Source organism: Gymnoscopelus braueri (genome assembly GCF_963280865.1).
Source record: "Gymnoscopelus braueri genome assembly, chromosome: 10".
In the NCBI taxonomy this organism is placed as follows: domain Eukaryota; kingdom Metazoa; phylum Chordata; class Actinopteri; order Myctophiformes; family Myctophidae; genus Gymnoscopelus; species Gymnoscopelus braueri.
In genome coordinates this window covers 46,200,992-46,221,806 of record NC_137611.1, presented here as the reverse complement: position 1 = coordinate 46,221,806, position 20,815 = coordinate 46,200,992, and the positions used below count along the sequence as shown (strand labels likewise).

At 42.8% G+C, this 20,815-nt stretch overlaps 1 protein-coding gene across 1 annotated transcript in view; it reads right to left on the bottom strand.

Annotated features, from left to right (window-relative positions):
* Positions 1 to 20,815, bottom strand: part of tmeff1a (transmembrane protein with EGF-like and two follistatin-like domains 1a) — a gene marked incomplete at its 5' end in the record, with an annotated part of 100,389 nt that overhangs the window by 14,550 nt on the left and 65,024 nt on the right. Inside the window, 4 exon segments of the mRNA XM_080439958.1 lie at positions 2,163 to 2,311; positions 3,893 to 3,989; positions 6,146 to 6,175; positions 17,634 to 17,763. Coding sequence (XP_080296084.1) covers positions 2,163 to 2,311; positions 3,893 to 3,989; positions 6,146 to 6,175; positions 17,634 to 17,763 — 406 coding nt within the window.

Here is a 20,815-nt window from a genome sequence, read left to right as displayed (position 1 = left end):
GAGGGGGAGAGAGGGGGAGAGAGAGAGAGAGCGAGAGGGGGAGAGAGAGCGAGAGGGGGAGAGAGAGAGGGGAGAGAGAGGGGGAGCAGCTGATGTCTCTATCTGACTCGGAGGGTGAAAATCTTCCTCATCTCTGACTTCATTTGAGCTTTCAGAGTGCGCTGGAACCTTGCTGGATTACAGCAAGAAGAACTCATTCCAAGCCAATAAAGTGTCCTATAAATGAAATCCATTTTTACAGGCCTGGGGGACACGCACGGCCACTCCACTCAAATTCACCTCCATATCCCCCCATTTCTCTTTCAGCTGACGTGGTGTCAACAGGTTCTTTAAAGGGGCTCGAAACCCGCCTAGGCTGATTTTATAGTTTGTTTTCCAGTTCCAGTAAAAACTACAGCAGGGGCTCGAAACTGGGACCTTCTACATCTCAGGCGGACACTCTCAACCCATTCATTCATTCTCCTACTCACACAGCACGCACGCACGCACGCACGCACGCACGCACGCACGCACGCACGCACGCACGCACGCACGCACGCACGCACGCACGCACGCACGCACGCACGCACGCAAAGTCGTTACCAAGCGCTTAGCTTCCCCAGTTTAGCCCCAACCGGGGCCAGGCTGCGGCCGGGCAGGGTCCCGATTAGCGGACCGGGTTAGCCTTTATTGTGATAGTACTCATTGCTATAGAGTGTTTGTTCAGTAACTGAGAGTCTCCGTCTCTCCAGCTCTTTAGTAAACAGAAATTGCATTTTCAGGTCCGGATACGAATTTTATCCAATTAGGAGAGAGAACTCACACAGGATACATAGGATGAGCAAGTGAAATAGGTAGTGATGACACAAAGAAATAAGCAGACAAAATTTGAACTGTATAACACTATCAAAATTGAAGCTGATAAATGGGTACTCCCTCCCGATTGGCAACCCACCCGAAAATGTATTTTCAGTGTCACACAAAAGTAGCAAAAATAGCTTATTTACAAGCTAAAACATGTCGCATTGTCACATATTTTGAGTGTTGCGATGTGTTACCAAAATGTTGTTTTTGTTATTTTTACTTTCTATCCATCTGAAGCCTCTTAAGTTTCACAGATTATGAGGTGTTTCAACTGTGACTGTAACAAGCTCGTTCCTCCATAAATTAATCTAATCATTTAAACCATTTAAGTGCTATTAATGGATCTAATGAATCACGTTTCCAATTAGGGAATTAATCCACAAACCGTGCGTGTGATGTATCTTTCCCTCGGATAGAAAACAGCATTTTTAATTGGATTACAACAAACAGCAGGTAATGAACACCTTGTTAAACCGAGACTAATTGCGAGATTGAAATTGCTCGGGGGGGCAGTTCACTAATCAGCAGAATGTACCTTAGTCATAGAGTTAAGTAGTGGTAGAAAGTAGCCAACTACACTTGCTCAGGTATTGTACTTCTGTACAATTGTGAGGTACATTAATTACTTTACTTGAGTATTAAAAACTTCGGAAACTTTATACTTTTTATACTACTCCACTAACACGTCAGAGGGAAATATTGTACTTTTTACTCCCCTACAATTACTTACTTTGCAGATTTCCATTTTAACCAGCTGGTCTACAACCAAACAAGAACTTTTTTTAACCTTAGACTGGTAGCACCCACACACCAAAGCTCTCACTCACACACACACACACACACACACACACACACACACACACACACACACACACACACACACACACACACACACACACACACACACACACACACACACACACACACACACCACACACACACACACACACACACACACACACACACACTTGTGACTTCACCATGGCAGGCCCCTGAGCACTGTTTGTGCCAAGGGTTGTGCACAATAATTTTAACCACTTAGCTGTAGCTATTCAAAAATAAGAGATCTACAAGCTCATAGCGCGGCAACGAGTGCCGTGCTATGAGTTTGTAGATCTGCTATTTTTGAAAAATCTTGAAAATGTGTGCATATCTTTGAATATACATATCTTTTAAAGCGAACATTTTTAACTAAAATCTTTGCTTCTGGGGGTCCCTGGCACAACACATTTTCAGATGGGAGTCCGCCGCCAAATGTATATCAATTTAGGGGTCCTTGGCATGAAAAAGGTTGAACACCACTGCTGGTAGACAGTTACCTGGACACCTCCCCAGATGTTTGACGTCGATCTGCTCCTGCTTCATGCAGGAGGCCTCTCTCACCAGACAGGGGTTGTTGTAGGAGTTCCCATCGGTGGCACACACTGGGTTCTCATTGTGACCACTGCAGTCTATGTTACATATACACCTGAGGAGAAGAGTAGAGGTTAGCATACCAGCATGTCTATATATCTATACTGGGGGTTTTCAACGTTTTTCAGGCCAAACGTTGAAGACGTTTGTTGGATTCACGTTAAAGGGATTGTTCACCCAAAAAATTACTTTTTTTCTATCAATTAGTCACCCCGTAGAGACTTGAATTCATAGAAATGTTTTAGTTTTTGTCGCATTCTTAAGCCAATAATTTGATGACCAGTGGACCGGTAGGAGACACAAAGGAGACTCTTTGTGTCTCCTACCGGAACCGCAGCCGGTCATCAAATGATTGGCTTTGGAATGTGACAAAAAACTTCACCTTTTGACTATGTACTTGGTCTGCTCTTTTTTCCCTCTAAACCAAACCTCTTTGCCAAAAATAGCAGATGTACAAGGTCACAACGCCTCACGCCACATGGCGCTGTGAGCTTGTAGATCTGCTATTTTTGGCTAATGTTCCCCTCAGGATAGGGATGCTAGCTATAGGGTTGAAGTTTAATGTAAATCAAACTAAAAACAGTTCCTATCACACACACACAAAAAAAAACATCCGCTTGAATAAAGCCTAATTGCTTCTGACACCAGCAGGGGTGAAACAGCGAGACAGCAGGCCATTCACATGAACTGTCTTTTCCTATATAGCCTCAATTTAATTTACTAGCAGGATGCTAGCCCCTTGTTTGGAAGAGACACGAGACAACTTCCAGGAGGTACAAACACCTCTCCAATCTCTCCAATCTCTTTCTAGTTACTGACCATCCATAAACACAATCTATCTCTAGGAAGGGAAAGCCTCCATATACCTCACACATTTCCCCACAGCGGGTCACGGTCGCAATATCCAGGTATTAATTCATCTGTTCCACATCCAGCAGTGCTGCTGGCTGTAGTGTAGCCTGCACACTGCTTGAGCCTCAGTCTCCACTCGCCACCAACAGCGTGAGCCGTGAGCCTCTGGCCACAGAAGTGTTCGGTGGCGGGCGGTATGAAATGACATTTATCTGTCCCTCGGTTTTCTTCTTTCTTTTTTGGGGTTTGGGAAGCCCAGCTGAATCAAATTGACGATAGTTCTAGTGCAGTAGGCAGCTGTCTTAACCCATTAAGACCGGGAACGCATCTCTGTCATTTTAGATTTATTTTGCTATTTTTGAAAAATCTTGAACATTTGTGCAAATCTTTGGATATATGTTTTTTAAAGCAACATTTGTAAAATATTTTGTTCCAGAGACCCCCCCCCCCCGAAGCAAAGATTTGCAAATGTTCGCTTTAAAACATATATATATATTCATTCGCTATGAGCTTGTATATCTGCTATTTTTGAATAGCCAAATAAATCTAAAATGACGGAGATGTGTTCCCGGATTGAATGGGTTATCCACTTAAACCCCAGCATCCGTATTGTGGGGAAAGCTTTCCCTGCGACAAGCTCGCAGATCCAGCTTGACAATCTGCTGTTTTCAGAAGGGGCTCCGCTCAACCATATGGGTGTAAGTGGTTAAGGGTCCATATATGGACCCCCTGGTGGTCCCCGGACTCAACGTTGAGACACAGTGAAGAAGGTGACTCGACTCACCAGACATCTTCGGAGTCTTCGTCGCACTCGGCTCCATATTTGCAGGTCCCGCACTTGGTGAACTTCTTCCCCACGTCGGTGGTAGAACCCTCATAGTCTGCAGCACAGAGAGAGAGAGAGAGAGAGAGAGAGAGAGAGAGAGAAAGTGTAAGCCAGTCATTTGAGCTTTTGCTTGTAATAGAGAATTTCTACATTGTGGTATGGCTAAACTTCTTCCATCACTGCCGGTGGGTTCGCAGAGCAAGCTCATTTCAATTCAACAGCAGAACGTTTCGCCTCACGGAGCTGCGAAGCTCCAACCGCTCTGTGTGTGTGTGTGTGTGTGTGTGTGTGTGTGTGTGTGTGTGTGTGTGTGTGTGTGTGCGTGTGTGTGTGTGTGTGTGTGTGTGTGTGTTGCACTCAGCATTGTTGCATCATTCCAGTGTTTTAAATTCCAAACAGACAGGAGAGAGACAGCTGTGCCTGGGAGCACAGTGCTGCCCTGTGTGTGTGTGTGTGTGTGTGTGTGTGTGTGTGTGTGTGTGTGTGTGTGTGTGTGTGTGTGTGTGTGTGTGTGTGTGTGTGTGTGTGTGTGTGTGTGTCTGGGGGCTACATCAAGTCCATTGCCAGTGAGTCTCCATCTTTTCGTGAAATATAATTTTATCCTATTCTAAAACCCCATCACACACACACACACCCCACACACCCCACACACACACACACACACACACACACACACACACACACACACACACTATTGCCTACACCGTATCATTACCTACGCTATGCTGATGCATTGTCTGAAGGAAGCCTAACAAAAGTAAGTTTACTCTTATGTGCCTCTGCACAAGATGTAGCAATAAAGTACAACCTTGAACACGCACGCGTGCACACACACACACACACACACACACACACACACACACACACACACACACACACACACATGCACACACGCACACACGCACACACACACACACACACACACACACACGCACACACACGCACACACACACACACACACGCACACACACACGCCAGCTACAAATACATCCGATCCATTGCGATGCTTAATAATTCATCTCCATGGCAGTCTGGCTCGGCGCCAGCGGGTGGAGACCTGGCATCATCTAGTCATGCCTGAACCAACGCTCATGAAGATGACAAGAGATACAGTAGCACTTGTGATACAGCACGGCACATGTGTGCTTTCATGGCCAGGACATTTTGGTGCTGTCGGGCAGAAACTGATTTCTCTCAACATTAACCCATTAACACCTTTACCGCCGGGCCCGTAGTTCTACGGGCCGTTAAATCCAACGGTTAAGCGCCGAGCCCGTAGTCCTACGGGCTGCGGTCTTTTCGCGCATGCGCGGTCCGGGTGCACTTTCGGAATTTTTTTGATCCACTTCCGTTTCCGGTTTGATGACAGGAAATAGAATTATTTGGGATCCGGTTTCGACGATCACGCCCGCTCCCATTCTACAGACGAAACTGAAACTCAATTCTCTTCCTGTAGTTTTTTCTCCTCGCATTTCACTGTTTAACGTAATCCGCTCTAACTACAGTCATGGAAGTCCGTTTGACATGCGGTCTTCACTGGGAGATACAGGGAGATCTCGCGGATGTAAACAGACCGTTCACGGCTCAATCTTAAGGATTTTAACAAGATCTATGGCGACATGAAAAAAACAAAAAAACAACAAAAACACCTTGGCACTGGTGAGTACATTATGAGATTAACCTCTGGCGGTGGATGTGTTAAGACCTGAGGCCAATTCTACAAAATGTCTTCTAAATCCTAACAGTTTTTTTTTTTTTTAACGTATGTCACTACATCAGTGGTTCTCAAACGTTTTCATGTCAAGGGCCCCCAAAATGATATGTATTTGGCCGTGGACACCCATCTCAAAACATGTTCCAAGGACCCCCAGTAGCAAAGATTTGAGTTAAAATGTTCCCTTTAAAAAATGTATATTCAAAGATTTAAATCTTTCACGATAAAAAAAATAAATAGCAGATCTACAAGCTTGTAGCGCAGCACTCGGTGCCGCGCTATGAGCTTGTATATCTGCTATGTTTGAATATCCAAAGTATAAAATAATGGTTAAAGTGGTTACACAGATACGTTCCCGGTCTTAAAGGGTTAAATATCTGCACTGTAGATCTGCTATTTTCTGCAAACGTTTTCCCTGGAATAACGATGCTGGGGTTTTAAGTGGTGAATGAATGAATGAATTAATTAATTAAACAACACATAAATATCACACTCACCATCTCCATCTCCTGAGCCAGAGCCACCATCTGTGAGGAACAAGAAGGACAGAGTCAGAGTCATGTTATCAAGGTACAGCAGTGGTTATCAAACTGTGGGACCCCAAATAATAAGTATTATTTATTTATTTTGGGGAATTGGGGAATATTTTCTATGAATTGAAGCCTTGAATTCTTTTTTAAAAGTTATTTTTAGTTTTTGTCACATTCCTAAGCCAATAATTTGATGACTGGGTCATCAGTCAATAGGAGAATCACCCTCCTCCTCACATTTAACCACTTCCCTATGTTGTCACTATAGGGGAAAGGTTTCAGTAAAAAGAAGATTTTTTTTTTGACACGCTCACAACTTGATGCATAACGACACGTTGTGAGCTTGCAGATCGGCTATTTTAGCAAATTCGCCGTACGACAGTATATACTGTAGGGCTTAAGTGGCAAAGAGTGCCCCCCTCTTTTCAAACAGGTCTATTAGACCAATTATTTGTATACAAGCATTGAGACTGCACACGCACGCTGGCTGTGAGTGAAGAGTTGTTTTGAGTCACTTTGGTTAAAAGTACTCCAGTAGTTTAACCAAAGTACAAATTTGACAGAGCAACTTTCACTGGTAGGGTCTTCAACCTTTTCAGGCCAGGGACCCCCAAACTGATGGGGAGATGGAGCAGGGACCCCCTACCTCGTAGGGTAGGGGGGGATACCACATATATTGTATATTTATGTATACAATTGTGTTTTATATTGCCTGCTCCTATACGCACCTGCCCCAGTAGGTGTGCAAAATAAAAATTCTCTACAAAATATGTATAAACATACCATGTTATTGTGCATTGTGCCTCTATTTATCTGTTTGCTATGGATTCATGTTTTGTTTAAAGACAATTTGACATTTTGGGGGGAAAAAAGAAAAAACTTTTTTTTTTTTTTTAACCAAAATATTGTTTAATCAAACAACAATTTTGCGGACCCCCTGCAGTACCTCCGCGGACCCCCTAGGGGTCGCGGACCCCCTGTTGAAGACCTCTGATCTATACTGTAATTCTGGTTCTGTTCTTCTTCCTATGCCTCATATCTTTTCATGATTTGTCTGTCAGTCATGCTGATATAGTTATTGTTACAGCATATAAAAGATTCTCTGATATTCGTGACATAACCTCACCCTGCTACCGGAATTACATGTAATTGAGGCTGAATTACATGTATGTGGCGGGAGATAATTTTTTCCGGTTCCGTAGTTCATTCATTGTTATTGTGACACCCGCTGGCTTTGGTGTGGACCTTACGCTCCTCTGCACCGGAGCTAAACGCGCTTAAAACGTAAACGAAGAGAAACGTAACATTCCTCGTCCTAAGTATTCCTTCCTCCTGCACGTAGACACTGAATGTACCCTTTGTTGCAACAATACTTTGACTCAAGTACTAGGGGTTGAGTACTTTGTCCACTGCTGGTGATATCTATGTGACATGGTCTGATAAGGGCTCTATTGACAGCATCTCAACCCCATTAGTTAAGTGTGTTTGAGAGGCTCGGATGCATTTACCAAATGGACCTCAACCGCATGAGCTCTTGGCACGCCATTCTCACTTTAAGAAATGGACGCTCGGTTCAGAGGTTTTTGGCAGTGGCATATTTGCATTAAGAAATGGATTGGGAGTGCGTTCAATTCAATTCATGTTTGTCCTTCACTCTCAGAACCTGCTATACAATGCAAGACCACAGTGCGTGTTCAGGTGTATACTAAACCAGTCATTCTCAACCGTTTTTATTTTATTTTAAGGATCCCCAGTTTGATATGCATTTGACCATGGACCAACATGTTTGTTTTTTTTACCTGTGGGACCCCAATCTACAGAGTAAAATCCTCAGTGTTAATTTAACTCTGAGAGTGTACAAATGGAACCAACTGGAGCCATAATGGTCCATTTGGTTCCATTTGTACACTCTGTTACAGACCTGTAAGAGTCCATTTGGACACCTGGTGGTCCCCAAACTTGATGTTGAGACCTCCCCGTGGTGGCGATCACAATCGCCTACTACTTCAACGTGCAACATTTTACATTTACACACTCAACGGGCTAAACGAGGAATTTGATGTCAAGCCATTTCTGTGATAGTGCTTGTTTTTATGTTTTATTTGATCCTTATTGCGTATATATTCATCTTTTTGCTATTTTGCATTGTGTTATTGATCTTGTCCTTCCCTTTTTGTCTATTATATTCTTTTTAGACAAAGTTTTATTGCACCTACAGTATTGTGCCACACTGCTGGCCTTCTAACCACCCCACCCTCGATTCCCTTATTTGGAGAATTGATCTCCCCTTTATGACAGTTGGCTTTACTGCTGCTAAATTGTATTTCCCAGATCTACAAGTCCTCGGTATGTCACTAGACAGTGCGGCCTGAGCCTTGTAGATCGGGTGGGTGTGTCAGTGGTTACTTATTGCAAACAGCTGTCTTTTGATCGTGACTCGTCGTCCCTCTGTTTCGTACACGCCTACTTCCTTGTATCGTATCAGATCTGATGAAGACCCACATGGGTCGAAACGTTGTCGTGCTCAATTAATACATATTTTTCTACGAACAGTGTGCAGACTTCCCTTCCTTTCCCAGTGTACATAAAAACACACACATGAACAAAGGAATGTGTGTGTGTGTGTGTGTGTGTGTGTGTGTGTGTGTGTGTGTGTGTGTGTGTGTGTGTGTGTGTGTGTGTGTGTGGGTGTGTGGGTGTGTGTGTGTGTGTGTGTGCGCGTGTGTGTGTGCGTGTGTGTGTGCGTGTGTTTGAGGGGGTTGCACAAAGATCTTCTGTTTGTCTGATTCTCTGCCGTTGTCATCGGTGGTTGCTGGCAGTCATGGCAGCCAGTTCCCACCTGATGTTGTGTGGGAGTCCAGACTGCTCCAAGCCATACTGAATAACTGCTAGCTTGCATAGCGTCTTCATACTGGGACTGAAATCCAAGATGTACAGGTCACTGGGGCTGTCGTCTCCTTTGTATACTCCCAAGAGCAAGATACGATCTCCCACCATGCAACAGCACATGTTACATATTGGACACAGACCTTTCCCCTTTGGCTCAACCTTCTTCCAGGAGAAGGTATGTGGGTTGAACTTCCACAGATCACTGAAGGTCTGGTTAGACTTGCGGCCACCAAATATGTACAGCTCTTCATTTTAGGCAAAGGCTGAATGATCCGCACGTCCTTCTGGAGGAAGCTGAGCAGAAGGCGTTTTCAGCCAGCAGTTGGTCTCTGTGTCAAATACTCTGATGTTGTTGTTGTAGTAGTTGAAGTCGTAGTTGTCGTAGTACGCCACTTTGCCACCAAATACAAACATCTTTGTCCCGATGATGGTGGTGGAGTGACCTGCTGAAAATGGTGGAGTGCCTCTGGTGTTAATTAAAGACCAGACCATTGTGGTGGAGTTCAACTTGTAGATGTTGTTAGTGTATTCAGGCACGTTGTATCCTCCATGGATATACATGACCTTCCCCAAGGCACAGGCTGAGTGGTATTTCCGTACCGTTGGAACCGTCCCAGTAACCTTTGGCTTGAACCATGTGAGGATGCCGACGTGAAATGTGTACAGATCATTGCAGTTCTCCCATGTGTCCCACTTACATCCCCCCCAAATGTAGATGATGTCTTCTATCAGCACAGCTGTGTGTCCACAGCGCCTGGAGGGAACCTCAAGGGGACATTGTTCTCTTCCAGATGTTACTGGGGGCAACTTCATCCAACGCAAAGAGACAGTGTTGAGGATGTGTACCTCAATCGGAACACATTCGGAGCTGTAAGACAATCCAAAGACGTACACATCGCATTCCACTGCCACTACAACAATATAATGTCCCTCTGCACCTCCTTTCTCTTTGGTCACCGTCCAGTGCAACATGTCTGTCTGTCTGTCTGTCTGTCTGTCTGCCTGTGCCTTGCCTCTATGAGCTCTCAAGAGAGAGCTCTTGTAGAATGCTGTCTAAACCCCCTGCCTACACCTTATAGTTTGACAATATTTGTCTTTGAAATGTAGTGGAGTGAAAGTCATAAGCATCAAAAAATACAAATACTCAAGTAAACCACAAGGTACACTGTTCTTAACACATCGATTGCCAAGATCGCATCGATGCGTTCTTTCAAATCCATCGCTTGAGTGCCAGCATTCAAAAGAACGCATTGATGCGTTCTTTTGAATTTTCATTGTTTAATCTGTGATCGCACGGCTGTGTTTATTTCTCATCAGCACTTTCGTTTTCCACTTACGTCACACTCACCCGGAGCCGGATGTAAAAAAAAAAACTTTTCCGGGTCACATTGTTTTTCTCCGGTCATTTTCGTCCATAATAGGGAAAAACACGGTTTTTCACACGGTATAAAAAACGAACGGACAGCTCAACTTCTATTTTCTTTGGTCCGGGTGACTAACAGTCATCGTCTTCGTGTATCACATCGTTTTCAGGCCGATCAGCGGACCAGGGATTGTCGAAAACGTCACATCCGGTGAATGACAGGATATGACGTGGGCCTGTTTGGGAGGGGGCGAGCGAGGTGATCAATGTGTGGATTTGCTGCTCTCTACTGGTGGAACTGTCGTACGTGCTTGACACCACAATCAGAGAATTTATTTGAATGAAAAATTACAAAACAAAAAAAATAAAAAACACGCAAATTGCTGGCACAGGGGTGAGTACATTATGAATAAACTCTGGCAGTCAATGTGTTAAAGGATCTACACCATGAATTTAAAAACAATATTTAATATCATATTGTTTATGTTCCTCAAACGTTTTTCAAAAGGTTTGAGCCTAAATCAAGCCTCAGATATACTCATTCCAACTAACTTCTCTCTGGCTTATAAAGCACTTTCACCTGCAATACCACATTGTCCTGATTTGCACATGGCGCTATTGAGCCAGTTTGTATGCATGTTATCTCCTGGTTCTGAGTGGAAAAAGTAAAATAAAAATAAAAAATCTAAGTTGGAACTGAAAAACGGGAGGGATTGTACCGCTAGTGACGTCACTTTCGGGGCCAAATCAGTTTGGCCTGTTTTGAGACTAATTTACATAAAACCCCAGATATGCTGTGAAAGCCTGAGTGCTCAAACTGGGGTATTTTTTGGGGATAGAAGAGAGGTAGGGGAGACCAAAAACACACAAAAAAGAAGGAAAAGTAAAAATTCATGGTGTAGTCCCTTTAACTCTTTGACTGCCATGGACTCGTTAACGTGTCAAATTCTGCCAGGCTCAGCCTGCCGTCGACAAGTTTGGACAAGTTTTTGTTTTCAGTGGTTTTCCACTAGATGGCGGTGTTACCTATCCTATGGATGATGCTTTCACTGCCTGATGACGTCAGACCCGGAAATGACGTCATTTAAAACAAACAAAAGCTTGTTTACTTCCTGTTTATTTCCTGCAGTGACACGGCCATCTCTCTGCTAGATCTCCGTTCCTCTTGCTTTACGGCAGGGACAAGCGTCATTAAGACGGCCATAGCTCTTGAATGGAGGGTCGCGACTGGACTTTTTTTCCCCCTCTACTACGACAACCCTGTGCGTGTAACGAGCCCATCTTTGAGAGGACATCGATTACCGAGAATATTCCATGATTTTTCAAAGCTACAGTAAAATCGCTGTTTTTGCTGGCAGCAGTGGCACACTATTACACTATTGATCTGGCAGTCAAAGAGTTAACTACAGAACTCAAGTAAATGTACTTTGTGACCGTCTAGGCTACCACTGGAGGTTTGTCATTTGAAAATCAGCAGCACACTGCCATTCTGATGTTAACAAGGGCCAGATAATATTGTAGGCATTGATCAACTAAATAGATCATTGTTTGTACTGCAAGGTTGTGAACATCATCTTCTAATTAGAGACGTCTCTCATAGGAACAGTGTCAGACGTATTAAATGCATTTGTCATTTCCTCCCAACATCATCTTACATCATACATGCTCTTGGCGTCTGTTGAAGATACTGTTCAACCCAGCTGACAATGTATTTTATGTTTACTATAAAGAGCTGCAGAGACAGGGAGGCCTCTATTATGTAACACACTCTTGATTACTATCATATAGAGCTTTAACTTTTTAACAAACAATGATTTGTTTTAACCAAAGAAATATCACACCACTTTTAACCCATTAAAACCGGGAATTTTAGCTATATATATAGCACATTGGTTGGCTATAAAAACATAGCAGATATACAAGCTCATACCTCATAAGCTCATTTGTAACTCAAACCTTTGCTTCTGGGAGTCCCTGCATGGAACAAAATATGTTATGGGGGTCAAATACATATACTTTTGGGGGGTCCTTGACATGAAAATGTTTGAGCACCACTGATACGGCAACGTACGTTTTTTCAGAAAACTCAGGTCTTAATGGGTTAATGCTGAAAATGTCCTTTTTTGGTTTTGAATGATGTGACTGAACAACAAAAGGTCATCTCCCAAGGCAAGGTGTCCCCGTCTACAACCAGAACTTTGTTTCTCTCTCACTCTCATCTCTCATTGGAGGGATTGATTTGTGTGACAGAGCCAGTTCATCAGACTCAGATCAATATTCATTAGGAGAGGTGGATGAGAGGCACTCTGAGTTAGAGCCCTGTCTACCAGGACACCTTTGCACCTCATCTGGCTTTACACTATTAAGAGTCCTTACTTAATTGCCCTTCAAGGCAAGCCCTTAAAGGGATATTTCACTTTCAAATTTTTTGGGGTCATTTTATCGTCTACTCAGGCTTTTGTGAGCCCCCCAGACAGTTTTTAAGTTGCTTGATTCATATTTAGATATATTCATTTTATCAGACACGCCCCCTTCCTATACAAAGTTGTAACACGTTCATCAAAAACACCCGTCCTTGGTTCTGGTGACTCACCCTGCCCTCCTAATAGGTGAGGGGGCCGTGTTTTTTCGATTACTTTTCTCATTTATTTAAAGCATTTTTTAAATTGTATTTAAAAACAATTCATCTAAAAACAACTTAAAAATAAATGAAAAAAGTAGTTGAAAAAACACGGTCTCCTCACGTATTAGGAAGGCAGTATCAGTCACCAGAACCAAGGACGGGTGTTTCTGATGAATCTAACATGGTTAAAATGTTACAATGGGTTTGTATACGAAGGAGGCGTGTCTGATAAAATGAATATCAAATATCTAAATACTGAATCAAGCAACATAAAAACTGTCTGGGGGGTTGACAAAGGCCTGAGTAGACGATAAAAAATGTTTTAGAAAGTGAAATATCCCTTTAACAAGACCAGGAGACCTGGTTCTGCCAGACCCAAAATGAAGTCCTAGTATGTAACACACCTAGAAACCACTTTATAACTGAAGTTCATGATGTCATGAATAGTTCGTGACGAAAGGGGACGTCACAAACCTTTTTTTGGCTGGGGCCGGAGGACAAATGACCCCTGCCCATGTATGGACGAAACAGATACAAAGCCTCATGTAAGCCCGACCCCTTGGGTCTGGCAAAAACTGTACACAACACTGATGCTGGCCTACAAGGCAACAAAGGGCACGGCACCCCCACACCTTCAATCCTCCTTCTATCCTTTAATCCTACAACCTTTTGTCTCTTTTCCACTACGAAGGGTTAAACCCAGAACCTTCGAGAACCTGTGAAGTTCTGTTTATTTATTTATTACCATTATAACCACGACCACCCTTGAACTGGGAGGTACATACGTCATATTACTCATAAAAAAATAATAAAAATGTAAATCTACAATCACAACATGGCAAATATAAAATTTTTAATGTAGTTTATAGATCAATTTTCTTTTTCTTATTTTTTCGGGGATTTCTTATTTTTGGTTGTTTTTTGGTGTAAGTTCTGACTCCTGGGTTCCCCAAATAGGTTGTGAGAAACTTATCTTAAACAGAGTATGGAAACAAATCCCAACAGAACCCATGAAATACTTTACACCGACGCGGTTCACTCAGTTCTTAAAGTAAAAAAGAACCATTAGATTATCTAACACAGGAATGCTGTTCAAGCCTTCCTTAACACACTAGGCCAACGCTCCACAGGTCCTAGAATCTGCTCCCTCCCGGCTCCCAAACGGTGGAATACACTCATTGCAGTCAGAACTGCACACTCACTCCCAATTTCCCCCCGAATTTTGCATCACAAATATACTGCCCATCAGTGTTTCTCAAAGTGGGGTCTGGGGGACCCCCCAGCGGTCCCTGAGAGGGCTCCAGGGGGTCCCCGGCAAAACGAGGAAAGGTAAAATTTCACCTGCTAGAAGTAAACTATGAGAGAATGTATGACTGACTGTTCGGTTTCACTCTCTACACACCATACAGTACAGACTGTTGTAGAACTCTGTAGATACTAAGATCTAATCAATACACAAAAACAAATCTGGGGGTCCCTGAGTAAGACACTTAATCACTAACAACCCAGTTAGCCCCCCCTGACCGCTCATCATGACCACCTGAGCAGCCATCAGCCGGTCGAAGCTGAAACCAAATTTCCCCCCAGGGTTTACCTTCCCTGGCACAACATCTTTTCAAACGGGGGTCTGCGGCTTAATATGTATCGATTTACGGAATACAATGAGGACAATATTAAGAATTTCACACACACACACACACACACACACACACACACACACACACACACACACACACACACACACACACACACACACACACACACACACACACACACACACACACACACACACACACACACACACACGCACACACACGGAAGACTGGAGGAATCAGGTTTCTGCGTCAGTATGCCGCTCGCAGGTTGAGTTCCTGACGGTTTCGTTGCGTCCAGGCGGAGCGGAACACGAGCGGAACAAACACAGTTTATTTCCTGGACACAGGAAGCTGTGTAACACGATGATTTAATGTTTGTTTCCTGGACACAGGAAGCTGTGTAACCCGATGATTTAATGCTCCAGAACAGAATAATCTCCACCCGGGCACATAAAAACCTGCACCAAGGACACTGCTGTGTGCCCAGCCTCCCTCAGCGCACACGCACGCGCGCGCAAGCACACACACAAACACAGTTGTATTACTATACGTGTGAGGACATCAACATTTTAGGACAGCAATATTTTAAATGCCTAACCTGGCACAACATACTAGTTGTGTTCCACTGCCATGTAACGAAAATTGCTGATCTACAAGCTCACAACTTTGCTATCTGCAACTTGTGAGCTTGTATATCTGCTATTTATATATATTCAGCACACAACATCAGCACACAACTAAGTATAAATCAGGCATAATTCTAACACTAACTTCTAACCTGAATGTTTTCCTAGTTGTAAGCCTGACTCCCCTTTTCTTTTTACCAAAAAACTAAAGTGTCTCTTCTCAAAAATTGTCCTCATGTCTATTTCTCAAATTCTACTATACTTGTGGGGACATTAGGCCCTCAGAAGCACACACACACACGCACACAGAATCCCTCAGATGAAAACATCAGTAGTAGAGGTGACAGCACTAGGCTGAGCTCAATCTGTCAAACAGGAGGCCTTGATTTCCCCCGCCGTCTTTTATCACCGCGTCGCCGACGCTTACGGCTCGCCAAGTCGTGCGGGTTAGTGTTTTTAGCGGCAGTGGTTCAGGAGCTAAATGGGCCGCTTGGGAAAAGATAGGTTGGTTCAATCCCTGGCTCCCCCTGAGCCAAAGTGTCCTTAAGCAAGGCACTGAACCTCTTAACTGCCCCAGATGAGTGACTTGCATGGTTTCCTCTGCTGTGTGTGTGTGTGTGTGTGTGTGTGTGTGTGTGTGTGTGTGTGTGTGTGTGTGTGTGTGTGTGTGTGTGTGTGTGTGTGTGTGTGTGTGTGTGTGTGTGTGTGTGTGTGTGTGCGCGCGTGTGTGTGAATGAACCACCGGCCTAATGCATATCGTTGTTGTCGGGGCAGAACGCTTTCATGTTTTTTCATAGATGAATGCCCTGCTTCCTCATACTACACTGTCACACCAAAGTAGCAAAAATAGCAGATCTACAATCTCACACAAGCGATGCAACGCGTTGTGAGCTTGTAGATCTGCTATTGTTGAATTTGAACGATGAAAAGGAACAGTTCTGGACATTATGAGGTTTCTACCCGACAGAAACTATATCAAATGGGAGTTAAAAAAACACACACACAGAGACCAACCTGTGTTCTCAAAGGAGATAGAAATGACTTAAAAGAATATTGAAATTTTTTTTAGCATCAGCGGGAATATAGGCTTTAAAAGGAAGAGGAGATATGAGCACTCCAAAAATTTAAAATAAAGTTTATTCTATAAAAATTGCCAACATGTTTTGAACAGTTAAGGTCTTCATCGGGGCGAGAACTGGGCTAACAAACATACAAACCCATTAAATAGTGTCTATTCACGTGAAGTTACAAGTGAACGGGCAATTGGTTACCATTGGTTACCAATAACACACCCAACACCGCACATGTGTGCGTGGAGTCCTTGAAATTACAAAGGCTGAGAACCACTCGACTAAACAGTGATGAGCGTCAGCTGCATGAGTCAGTGGTGGAAAGTAACTAAGTACATGTACTCAAGTACTGTACTTACAAACACATTTGAGGAATTGTTACTTTACAAGATTATTTTCAATTTTCAATACTTTTACAATACTACTCCACTACGTCTCAGAGGCAAATATTGTACATTTTACTCCACTACAATGATTTGAAAACATTTGTTACTAGTTACTTTGTAGATTGTGATTATTATTACAACACATACATTAACCACTTCAGCCTGCTGTAGATCTGCTGTAGATCTGCTATTTTCTAAAGATTTTTAATAAATTTGGGATATTCTGTATAATGAGTACTTTCTACTTTTGGTACGTTAAGTATGTTTTGATACCAATACCTTTGTACTTTTACTCCAAGGGGCCAGCCTGACATATTTACAATGAGGCCAATACGGAAGAGAGACAGTTCATATAAATGGCTGCAGGTGTCAGAAAAAATATTCTCTCATTGTAAGCGGATGGGTTTTTGACGAACTTTAGACTAGATTTTCTTACCTTAATAAAAATGGTCATAAATACTATATGCTTCCAGTCGCTAGTTTAAAGTCTCCTTTCAATCATCATGATATGCGTTTTGCTAAATTATGGTCCCATTTATTCTAAAATTGACGATAAAGTAGGCTATGCTCCAGGATTGGCGGGATGATTTGATTGACAGGTTCCCTGGTCACATGTCTGGTCTCAAGCAATAGCGTTTGAGTTCCGGCGTGCCAAATGGTATATATGAAAGATGGCGGATTGCACGTTCCTGAACAATCGGCTTCATTTACGGTCTGTATAAACCAATGGGTGACGTCACGTTCCCTTCGTCCATTTCTTTTATACAGTCTATGTTTTACTCAAGTACATTTTTAATTCCAGACTTTTACCTGTAACTGGAGTATTTCTACATTGCAGTATTGACACTTAAAAAATGTGATTACTTTTTTCCACCACTGTGTATGAGTGTGGACTGGACTCACCAGCGGAGCAGGACCCGTCCGACACTCTGGAGATGAGCCTCTGCTGCTTACAGGAGGCCTGTCGCCTGTAGCACTCGTTCTGGTACGTGTCTCCGTTGGAGCCGCACACTGGGATGTAGTTCCTGTGACACTGCAACACAGAGCGACAAGGAGCATGGAGGATTACAATTACTCAACACAGAACTGCAGTTTGCCACTGAGTATTTCTACATTGTGGTTTTGACACTTAAAAGCAGCACTATGTAACTTCTCCTCTTCTACCCTGGATTTGAACCCGATTTCCTGCACAAGTGCTGATATTTTTTGTTTTACCATTGAGCTAATAGAGCCTGCCTGCTTCCTCAGGGGATAAATTGAATCTTGACCATCAGGTAAAAATTCGTGTCGGATCCTGTGTCTAGGTGAGACATGACCTTTGACACGATCTATATGTCTCAAAAGCAGAGATGGGAGCCAAAATACAACCACCCCAATTGTATAAGTTACATTGTATTAACATACTGTACCATACAGATTAAAAACATTTTATTCATAGAAATAAGTTACATAGTGCCGCTTTAAATAAAACTTTTGAGTACTTCTTCCACCACTGGTTATTTGGTAATTAGTGGTAGACAACAATTCATGTGAACCACTTTCCACCTGGTGTTTTTGATTGATTTGGATATTTTATTGATGGAATTTTAAAGGCACGGCAGTACAACCGTTAAGAAGTTAAGAGTTAAGAAGGCGCCACATGGATGAGACAGAAAAAAAAAGCCTACGGCTTGTTTCCATTGTGTTCAATTAAACAGTCAACACTCAAACAACTGGACGAAACAACAGTGCAACATCTACAAGCTCACAGCTCAAACAGCATTTTTTTCTGAACATTTATAAAAACAATAGTGAAAATATCACATCTACAAGCTCACGGGGTTGTGATTAGGGGCAAATATTCAACCTGACTTCTGAATGAACTCTCTATCGCATGACCATGTGTGGTGACCTCCGTGACCTCTGCCACATTTCCATGACCTCTGACCCCGGTTAGACCAGGCAGGGATGCGAGATGCCGTTTGGTCGCGTCCTAGCTGTGTCCCACGAGTCCCGGCGCTAATGACATGTGACCTTGAGGGCGTTTGGGGATGCTTCTGTGACCTCTGGATAGAATACAATTAAAAAGAACGGAAGCATCTGCTCGGCTCACAGAGCTGTGCATCAGCTCACAATGTATCGCAGGGGTCTTCAACGTTTTCCAGACTCCGTTCGGGTGTCAATGTGTATTTTCAGACATTTATCACTTATACCATGCTCAGGGGCGGCAGTGGCTCAGGGGTAGAATGGCTGGGTAGAGTGAACTGGAAACCGCAAGGTTCCCAGTTCGATCCCAGGCTGGGGGGCTCCCCCAGAGGAAGTGTCCTTGAGCAAGACACTGAACCCCTAATTGCTCCCGATGAGCAGGTTGGTGCCTTGCATGGTTTCCTCTGCCATCGGTGTATGAATGTGTGTGTGAATGGGTGAGTGTAATGCACAATCTATGTAAAGCGCTTTGGATAAAAGGGCGCTAGGGTAAATGCGGTGAACTGCTGTACCCCTAGCTCCTTTCGAGTGAGGTTGAAAAATTATAATAAAACAATCAAGGTCACAATCAATGGCAGATCCATAATTACACATCACTCATATATTGACAGCTGCATCACGGTGTTGGCAGAGGTATATGACCTCTGCTGAATTTAAAGTAGTGTGAACTGCATGTATTGTAAAGACAATATGTGATCCACTGTAAGGAAATCACTGAAAACACAGCTACTGTACAGCAAGCTTCTTTATTTTATTTATTTTTTCATCTACAATACCATGCTCAAAATAGAGACCCCAGATTGAAATTGGTTATAATCAGGGCACGGATTGAAATCTGCTGCATAATTGCAGACACTAATATACACCCGGATATATCGGTATGGCTCCATACATTTATTAAGATACATTCTGTGAAAATTCAACAACTTGAGGTCATATGACAGGCTCCAATGCAAACAGCAAGAGTGCCATAAAACACTATAAAATCCTCAGTGTTTATTGACCTCTTCCGGTTCCGTTTGGTTCCATTTGTACAATCTTGTAGTTTCAGGCCTGTAAGGGTCCTGTTGGACCCCCTGGTGGTCCCCAAACCCTACGTTGACAAACAGTGTCATAAAACTATATCTGAAGGACTTTGATCCAAAAACGTGGTTGATGATGACACACTGAAAAATTACAATCAGAAGTTTTCAGTGCTATTTGCACATACAGTCAGTATGACCACAGAGCAAACAATAGATGTGGACATCTAACTCGTGCTAGAAAATATTAGATCCACAGCAAAGACGGGGAAAAAATCAAACAAATAGAATATAAATGTAATGGTATGAATTTACATTCTATTCTTCACCTTTGGACCGGGCTGACAGCACGAAATGAGTCCAGGGAATAATTAGCTTTTACAAGGTGTGTGAAGCAATGCTGACTGACATCTGAATGATGCATCAACCAGACGCACAGCAGTGTGACAGATGGGATTATATTCTCTATAAATACCTCGCATCAACACGATTTAATCATTAACACAGCCGTTTGACAGCTGAGCTCATATTCGCTACACAAACCTCACATCAATTGGGTTTGATCATCAACAGAGAAGACTTCGGAAACTTAAAGGGGAAATCCACCCATTTTCAATATTTAACTATGTCATTAATATAGCATAAAGGAGTTGTGTGGAAATAAGAAAAAATAAAAATAAAAATTAACATTGCAAAAAAATTTAACATTGCAAAAAAATTAACATTGCAAATTACACTGTGATGACTCATCATGGTGTAATTTGCAATGTTAATTTTTTTGCAATGTTAAATTTTTTTGCAATGTTAATTTTTTTTTTAATTTTTTCTTATTTCCACACAACTCCTTTATGCTATATTAATGACATAGTTAAATATTGAAAATGGGTGGATTTCCCCTTTAAGACAGGTGGGTATGGTTTAATTAAACCAGTGGTTCTCGAACCTTTTCTGGATCAGGAACCACAGTCTGAAAATCTTTAAAGTGTTTGCGGCCCACCCATATGACCACTTAACACGGCAGCTGATAGGAAGTGAACTTCACACCCATCAACGCCCCTCCACCCACCAAGGACCGGACAAATGTCAATGTCCAGCAGT